The sequence below is a fragment of the Lathyrus oleraceus genome, chromosome 4 (genome assembly GCF_024323335.1).
Source record: "Lathyrus oleraceus cultivar Zhongwan6 chromosome 4, CAAS_Psat_ZW6_1.0, whole genome shotgun sequence".
NCBI classification, from domain to species: domain Eukaryota; kingdom Viridiplantae; phylum Streptophyta; class Magnoliopsida; order Fabales; family Fabaceae; genus Lathyrus; species Lathyrus oleraceus.
Genome location: NC_066582.1, coordinates 474598211 through 474607884, shown reverse-complemented (window position 1 = coordinate 474607884; position 9674 = coordinate 474598211). Strand labels below are relative to the sequence as shown.

The following is a 9674-nucleotide window of genomic DNA, read 5'->3' as shown; positions in this document are numbered from 1 at the left end:
ATAAAATGAGAGAGGCTTCAAAAACATTTGAGTGTGTGTGAGTTGCCTTAGTATTTTAGAAGATACTGATCGCGAGTTTATGAGTCTATTGGGGTATTAACTGCAAGTGCACAATCTAATCGCGTAGTTTTAAAAGATATCGATCCCACAGGGACTTAATGAATCGATATACCGTTTTTCTAAGGTTACTTCGTAAAGCTAAGGCGGATGATACTTTGATGATTAGGGGGAAAAGTAAAACTAAACTTGGATGTAGATTAAATATCAAATAACACGGATATCGGTATGTAGTTCGTCGTAATTAGGGAATCAAGTCTTCGTTGGTTTCTTAGTTTTAAAATAAGTCTTTTCAGTAGACACTATTGATTAAAAGTCTTTTCTCAAACTCTCGCTCTGTTGAATCAGACTATGACTTTATATTAACGTACGCTCTCACTATTTAGTTAAATCTAAAATCACTTTTTGAAAGCAATGGAATCTATAGAAACTCTTTTTAAGAAAATACTAACCGTTTAAACACCCTCGTCTCAAACTCTCGCTCTGTTGACTTAGATTATATGATTAAACTTAAATGCTTAACTCTCGTCCTCACATTTAACTTTTAAAAATAATTTTTGAAAATGATTAGAATTTAATTAACTTTAAAAATTGCTCTCGCCCTGATTTAAAGTTGATGTCCAATTTACACTGTCCAGTTAAAAGCTCAAACCGTCGTTCTATTAATTTTAACTTCTTTATGTCTTTTACTCTCGTACAAAAACTTTGGTCTTAACTCAGTAAATTGAGACCAGAAAAAGAGTGACTATATTTTGAAATAAATTTAAACCAACTCAGTTTTGATTCCTTTATTCCGCTTACTTTACATACCGATATCTAAATTTATTTAGCCGGACATGCTAAACAGGCCTAAACAATTATTATGCTTAAATACAACCATATCAGGCAAACAGTATAGATAAACAGCAGTACAGAGCATATATAAATTAAAACAATAAATTAATGAACCTGTAAAATTAATAGCAATCTTGGTTGTTCCCTAGCTTCGATGCTTGAACACTCCACCACAAACCGGTTGGATCTGTTCTTTACAATCTTCGATCAGGCAGTAAAATAAAAACAAAGAAGTAAAATACTATGATCTAACGTAAGGTTAGATCCAGTAAAAGTTACACAATAGTTTCCGGTGTAGAAACTATTGTGAGAAAATTAATTGAATGCCTAAAAAATTAAGCTAACAAAGAAAAGAAAATAAAATACTAAGAAAATAAAAATTGCTGAGAAAATGGAATGCTGGAAAATGTATTGCTGTAAAAACTTGCACGGCGAAAAGGAGAGGAACCCTCAATTGGATCCCTTAAGGTCTATTTATATTCATCCATAAAGTAACCGTTTCTTCCAAAGTCTCTTCAGTAGGTTTTCTAACGTGTCAACGAGTCAGAGGAAAAATAGGACAGAACGTGCTTCTGTTACGCGTCAAAGCCAAAAAATAGGAGTGGGGGGTGTGACGTCTGTCACACCATGTGTTACGGTCGTAACACTAAGTAGAGGCGTGACGCTCGTCACACCATGTGTGGCGGTCGTCACAGCGTCACAACGCTAGTTGTGGGTTGGGCTTTAGTGGAATGCTTTTCCTAGAGAATCCTCTTTTTGCACCCCCTTTTCTTTCTTTTTCACACATGCTTCAAATAATGTTACCTGAAATAAATAGAAGGAAAATACCAAGTAATATCGAATAATATAAAATAAATCGAATCAAATAATAATATAATTTAATTAAATTGAGTCCAAAAATGTGATATTATTTCATGTTATCAGATACTCTTATGCTTTTACAATACATTGATCACTCAGACACGAGACCAGACGAGCTTCAAGATCCCTTGCTTGATTCTGAATTGATTTATCACTTTATATTCGACTTGATTTTATCGAACTGACGAGACTTGATATAGCTTCTTTGATAGACACTACCATCAGAGTTTGCTTGATCAAATATCCTTATGGATTCCATCGAACGCCGCTTGACATTAGGTGTTGTCATCATCGAAATCGTAATGATCATCCGCAGATAGTTGTACATGCATGCACATAGATTCACAGAACACACTTACTTATTTAGACCATGATAATAATCAATTTTTCAGAATGATTGAAGTATTGATTGAATTATTCTTTGCTTGAGAAAATGCTTCAATATTTGTGGTTCTCCATGGGAAAAACCTCAAACAAGTATATTTCAGTATGACAACAAAAATGACTTAGCCTATCCATTTATAAAACAACAATCCTAGCCAGTACCATCCATCATGGACTCTAGAGATTAAACCTACATTTTGTTCAACACAAATCAAAATTGATGTTCAAAACCCATTATTATTGATCACATTTGTTAGACTTAAACATCTTCAAATTGATCATATTTAAAACATCGACCAATCTATTTTATACAAGGGAATTACTTAAGGTACTCTAAGAGTTGCTATCACACTATCGTGAAAAACCAAAAATACCTCTAGAATTCAAAGAAGCATCTCCAGGCATACACCAAACACATTCGTTCTTGAGTCAGACCCTAAGGTTATAAAAAAAACACGGAAATCATCTCCATGTAACTTACAGTTTTAATCAAAAAGCGCATCACACGGAGATGCATCTACGAACACTGTTTTAATAAATAAAAAATACGTCAGACCCTTTCTCCTTCCTCACTTCTCAGAATAATCTCTCAAACTCTCAAGCTCTCAAGTCTGAAACTCTCTCAACTTACATTCTCTCAAAATCATTCAACTCACTTCAAAGTTTCTTCCATCAACATCAAATTGATCAAAGAACTGCCTCAACATCAAACTAAACTCACATTTGATAAGTTTTTTTATTTTCCTAATTTCTGTTATTTCTATATACATTTGTAGAAATTGAACATTAGGTTATGTAATAGGTAGTTTAAATAAGTTATTGAAACAAACAATGTGTTTGATAGGTAGTTTAAATGAGCAATGCGTTGTTTTGGATGTTGGCAAAAATATAGTCCTGCCAACAACTCCATGTACATCTCAGTGAGATATATCTCTAAAATAAATTTTGGAAAAAATATGAGGTGAGACTCGATTGTGGCGTGTTTCAATGAGACACATAGTACGTCTAGGGATATATTTTTGGAACTAAATGAACAATTTCAAATTTTCATAATCACCATGAGATTAGTAATCACTTTTGTATAATCAAAACTTTCCATAGATTATAGCCCACAAAAATATTTCTGATAGAAAAGATATCAGTTGTTTCATAATTTTTAGGAAGCTTAATGATTACATGTTTTAAATTTAATATCATGTCCTTTAGAATTTTCAAGCCACATATGAAATTGGAGAAAATGTCCAAAGAACCTCGGTATGAAATTGAGTCTGAAGTAGTATAAGATGAGAAATAGCCCATGTTTAGGGAAAGGAATAAGCTGGTCCCTGAAAAATGATGAATAGGGGAGAGGTACACTCTTTTATTATAAGCACCAAAAGGTGTGTAACTAAAAGTAAGGACCAATAGTAAAAGCATAGCTTTCAATGTAATAGTAACCACCAATCATTTTCACCAATTGAAGACAGTGGAAGCAATAAAAGAATGGAGCCACAGACTTCAGATTATGGGCTTTGGATGGTACTAGTACAAGCCAACTAAAAAATTGTGCAAATCACATACTGTGATAATCAATTTATAAACAAGCACACACCCTCCAATTCCAAACTCATCAATCCAAAGTCTATAGTCTATACAACACTAGATATATATATAAGTCACCAATGTCTACTAGTAATAATATTTATCAAATCTAAGAACAAAATGAGAATTATCAAGTGTTCCACTGAGTCACTTACCATATAGTACTAATAAATAAACCAACCATAATTGCTTAGCAAAATGTGCTGTGTGACAATGTGACTCATTTATTTACTTTAAAATTTTATTATGTAGACACACTATTTGGGACACCTCTGCATGTAACACCAGGTTCAGAACTAGGAGCAAGTAATTCATAAGGCAAAACACCCGCGCCGCAACGGTTCCTCAAAGTCTTATCACGATTCCGACTATCGATCACCTTCTCAATCCTTCCAATTTCAGCTGAAAATTCGTAAAACTTCTCAACAATCTCCGCATCACCGCTCCAAGTCGAAGAATGTTGTCTCTCGCCTATATACTCTTCGTCGATAGAATGAGTTGAAAGTGTATCGACAACGGCCATATACTTAGTAGCCTGCAACAAACTAGGCAATGCATTGAGGAAATACTTTTGCGGATCAGCAATGAAGCTTCCGTATTCGGGGTCACTTTCTTCCGGGATCAATCTTCTCATCAAGGGAGGACGATTTGGCACGTATCCTCCATAAGGGTACTGTCCGAAGTTCAATGCGGCGTGTTGCGCGGACGCGTTCCAGATTAAGATTGTTAGGACGGAGACAAGATTGTCGCTGTCGTTCAGTTTCGGCCACCATGTTTCGTCCTTTACATCAGCATGGCCTACATTGATTGCTTCGGAATACCAAGCTTGTAACTCTCTGTCATTGATTATTAGGCTCGGATTCGGGTAGTAATAGTTCACATATGTTCTAACCCAATTTTCTATTGCTGACCAAATTAAAAGACCATCTTCTGCATAAGGGTAATCATTCATTATTAACCTTATTCCATGTGGTTTTGTTGGGTCAGGTACTGCCATTCCCCTGCAAAGCGAAAAACCGAAAATTTTAGCTAGATTTGTTTGTAATTTTGTTACTCCAAATAAAGCAAACATCAATTGCTCGTCGAGAAAAATGTAGGCTCCCATGCCTCCTAATCGCAGATTCAGTCGTTGGATCAAGATCAGATAGTTCAGTTCAGATATAAGAAATTTACCTGCGGAGGAGATCTTGAGGGAGGCTATCTTTATCGAAGCGCCAAAAGGTTTTGTAAGCAGCCGAACTAATCTCCATGGCGTAGCGACCGGGAGTGAAGCAAGACTCAATGACACCTTCCGAACTGATCAAACTCTGACGAGCTAAAGCATTGATCTCCAAAGTGTACCGCATGTGTGGATCCAATAGCTTGAAAATCGGGTGCATTGCGCTTAATTGCCTATGAGCCGACAATATAAATGGTTCCGTGCAAGCATGCGTGCGCAACCTATTTACATTTCACCAAAACACAATAAAACAAATTATAACACCGACATTTCAGATGAAAAACGTGTCTGGTGTCTAACCCTGGTGTCTGACACTCATCATATTTGAGACATTGCTTACCAATGGTTTGCGAGTTGGTGCACACCGGCATCATTGGAGCAAACATGGGCCTTGGCAAGCATCCACATCCAATTAGTAGTTGCATCTAGAGCAGGTGTAACTACACGTTTTGAACGTGTGTTTGGTCCAGATGGAGGCAAGCTAAGTTCAATAGCAATAGGCTTTAGAGTACCAAGAGGTGTCAAGTAATAGATGGTTCTTGTGGCATATGATTTTCTACCGTCCAAAGCATTGATCCTTTCCAAAAATGGAAGGTAGATATCATGATAATCAATTATGAACAACTTATTTTCATCAATTGCCTGCAAAATTCCAAAGCAAAAAAGCAAGTGAGACTTTAGTACAAATAGATAAAGTACTCAAGCCTAAACAAAAGGTAAAGTATTTTAACAAATAAAAAATTATATGATGTATTTAAAGTTTCAAAGTAAGTTTCACACTTAAAAATATTATTTGTTTAAAATAATTGTTTTCTTGAATTTTTAATACAATTTCATTTTTATTTTTTAATTATACTTTATAATTAATGTTATTTGCATCACTTCAATTTACTATTCTTTCATTTTACATTTACGACAACTAAAAATTCTAATTAATATATATTGTCAGTATAAAAAAAACTACACTCATTTATTGCAAATATTAAATACTAAATAATAATTTTTATCACAATTATTTAAATGAAAATATTTAATTTTTATCAAAACTACTTCTTAAGTCATATTTTGATGTATAAACATAAAAAAAAAACATAAACCCATTTACTACTCTTTAAAATTAATTTCATAAATAAATAAATTAAGATAATGTTAACTTGTGTCTAAAGACACAAGTTAAGAACTAAATAAAAAAATATTATCTTAAAAATTGTAATCTTTTTTAACAAAACAATCTCAACGCAATTCATTAATCAAATATAAATATTGTTTAATAAAATGAGGAATCAAGTTAAATCGAATTCGTTTGAAGCTTAATAAATTTCACCTTAAAATTAGAAGAAACGTGTAACAAAGTTTTAATATATTGAATAATAAAATTAAATTTGAATTCACTTTTTTTCAATAAAAATATATAAATTTTTTATTGCTTTTCTCAATACAAATTTTTCATAAACGAGTTTTTTATTGTTTTAATTTAATTCAATTATTTTGACATTAATAATAGTAGTAGTGGAGTGTGAAATGGGTGTGTAGACATTTAATGAATGGAATTACTCAAAGTTAATTAGCATGAAAATCACATCACAATCACTTAATTACATAAAATGGTTAGCAAAATCATGAATGAATTGATTGGTACCTGTTGGACGGTCATGCCATTAAGTTGATGTAAAATGTGTTCTTCTCTAAGAGCAGACTCTAATGGACCATAAATTTCAGGGTCCAATTTACTAACAGGTGGAAAAACTTGAAGTTTTTCAATGGTAACAGGGTTAACCCCTGCTATTGCTTGACGCCCAAATTCATCATCTCTCAACCAAGCAAACTTATCCTCTACACATGACATCAATAATTAGACACACATGTCAAACATTTAAAATTAACAATTCAGTTGAAGTTATCTAAATGATATATATATATAGAAAAAGGAATAATCTGAACATGAGATCTAGTTTTGAATGAAAAACTCATTTTTTTTGGGTGAATTTCAAGTGGCAAAGACTAAAAGCCAAATAACATGTTATAGTGCGGTCCCATATGGCACTATCTTTTCATATGGCTTGCCATTATACATGTTTCATCACTAAAGACCCCACCACATTGCAAATCAAAGCGGAAAATATGTGAATATTTTTCAGTCGTCGTAGTCGTCAGGGAAAACGTGTTAGACGTACTATTGCACAAAATCTAAAATTTATCACAATTAAATTGTGCCTAACTAAAAAGAACATACTTACTTGATATAATCTTGGGAATGTCATACTTAAGAACACCCTGGCTAGTGGATTCTTTAATCTTGCCAACAATTTTAGGCAATGGAAATTTCTTCAAAACATCATCTTGCAAACCCAACTTAATGAGTAGCCCTACACTATAAAGTCCATCAACATCTGAGAAGTCATTGAAATCTTGATTATCAGCAGAAAGGCTTGATTTAAGGCCAGGCAATAAATTATGAAGAACTCCTTTTAGCCTCTTCACAGAAAATGTATTCTGCTTTAACTCCTCAAATCTTTCATCTCTTGGCACATACATAGGAAGTGGCTTCTCCACACGACTCTCAGCACGAATATCTAAATCACCACAAAAAATAAATTAACATATTAGCATAAATTTTTGCACATGCACTCAATCATATTTCGATACTGGTGTATTTTTTTACCTGTATCGGTTGGTTCGCGACCGGTACGACACCGTCTAGGGTATGGATACATTTCCGATCCTCCGAGATTTGGTCTACAAAGATCAATTCCTTTGTCTGGGTTTCCCAAATCATTGTATGTGTCATAATCATATATTCTATCAGATAATTTTCTAACTCCTTTTCCATCACCTCTCAGATTTTTTAAGTCTTTCTTCCTCAAAACTGTAAGCCCAGCAGGTGTATCATCGGGTAAATAAGCCTGTTCAAATAAAAAGAAAATCACATAATAATTTAAATATAATTTTTTTCAAATTTATCTGTCAATAAAAAACTAATGTGAATTCAACATTATTTTAACAAGGACTACTAGACTAGTATTTAATTCAAAGGTGTCTCTTCCCAACTGCATAACATAGTTGGTAGGTCAATTCAATGGTGCTTGGTCCATGCATAAATCTGACTATATGGTTTCAATATAATAATAATAATAATAATAATAATAATAATAATAATAATAATAATAAATATAAAATCACCAACTGTTAGTTTTTTTTACAGAAAATCAGAGACTATTTACTTGATAGTACTAAAAACTATATAAATGAAATTTAAATTTTTTTTCACCATATTTCTCCATATTTCTCATATAGCTTTTAACTTTTTAGTTTCACCATATTTCTCACGTTGAAAAAATATACAGAAAACAAAAACAAAACTATTGTCTTATTATATTATTATTGGATTATTGGATATACTATTTTTTTCTTATGTCGCATGTCATTATAAGAAAAATAATGTAAAATAAAATATTAAAAAATCAGAAAGCAAAAAAAGTAGTTGAAGAAATAATGAAGTATATACCTTATTAGAAAAGAAAATTCTCTTTCCAGGAAGATCTTTTCTAGCTTGAACCCAAGAATTGCAAGGAAAATGAACTGCTCCAGTAGCAAACCCTTCAATGGTTATATTCTCCAGAAAAAATTCTTGTTGATGATTATTTATCACAGTAATAGCACCAGGTTCTCCAAAATTTGAATCAACTGTGAATTCAGCTATGTAATTAACTCTCTCAGCTTTAATATTTGTCTTCTTTGCCCAATCCTTAAGTACTGCTTCATTGGTCTTCTTTGCAGCATTAGTTTCTAAAAATCACAAATAAAAATTTAATTTAAATAATAATTGTATTTTAAATTTAATCCAAAAAAATTACAGAAATTAAAGAAAAAGTCTTACTTGGATCAATCTCAGTACTAAAAAGTTCAAGAACAACGTTTCTTCCAATTCTATCGGTTAAAGCATCCAGATGTTTCGCGATAGTATCTTTGAAATCTTCTTTGATCTTGTTCCGAACTGTGACAACAGCTCTAACCTTGAATTTCACCGGTTTTTCGGAAGGAAGAGAAGATGAAGGTGAAGATAAAGAAGAAGAAGAGTTTTTCACCAAATCTTCACTTAGAGCTGCAACAGGAAACTTGGCAGATTTTCTGAGTTTCAAAACTCTTCTGTTTCCGAAAGGAACCAAAACAGGTTTGATCAAGAATCTACCATTTTTCTGTTGAAAACATGGTGAAGAAGAAGGAAAAAGTGATCTCTCTACCAATGAAGAACCTAGGAATTCGTTTGTAAGGGCCATCAATCAATGGTTTCTTACTTTGAGGTTTTTTTCCTTCTTCTGAGGTTTTTTTGGTTTGGTCTATGAAGATGGTTTTGTTCACTATGTTTGAGGTTTTGAGGAATGAAGAAAGTGGAACAGTGAGAAATGGTTAGTGCTCGTGTCGGTTTTAATGTTAGCTGGCTTAGAATTGTATTAAATATATAGAGAGATAAATTGAACTTATGCATCAAAAAAAGAGAGAGGACACAAGAAAAGTAGATTAAATAAAAGGTGGCAAAATATGAATCATGAATATTCTTCACCGTCCACACGTTTTTTTTTCGTGTTTATGTTTATGCATATCATTTTTAGTTTTAGTCAAAGTAAAAAATTGATTTTAATAGTTGACTCATTTTATTTTATGTATAATAGGCATAATAACTAGCATTATTGCGACCTTGCATTTTTTTTACTCATTAATTGAAATTAATTTAGATGGA

At 32.7% G+C, this 9674-nt stretch overlaps 1 protein-coding gene across 1 annotated transcript; it reads right to left on the bottom strand.

Annotated features, from left to right (window-relative positions):
• Window positions 1-3679: 3679 nt before the first annotated feature.
• LOC127076264 (linoleate 13S-lipoxygenase 3-1, chloroplastic) lies at window positions 3680-9419 on the bottom strand. The gene is made up of 8 exons (XM_051017869.1): window positions 8814-9419; window positions 8442-8722; window positions 7599-7839; window positions 7174-7509; window positions 6576-6769; window positions 5277-5578; window positions 4891-5157; window positions 3680-4718 (listed from the first exon to the last, which is right to left on the bottom strand). The coding sequence occupies exons 1-8, from the start codon at window positions 9211-9213 to the stop codon at window positions 3962-3964; spliced, it is 2778 nt and encodes a 925-aa protein (XP_050873826.1). The 5' UTR covers window positions 9214-9419; the 3' UTR covers window positions 3680-3961.
• Window positions 9420-9674: the final 255 nt, after the last annotated feature.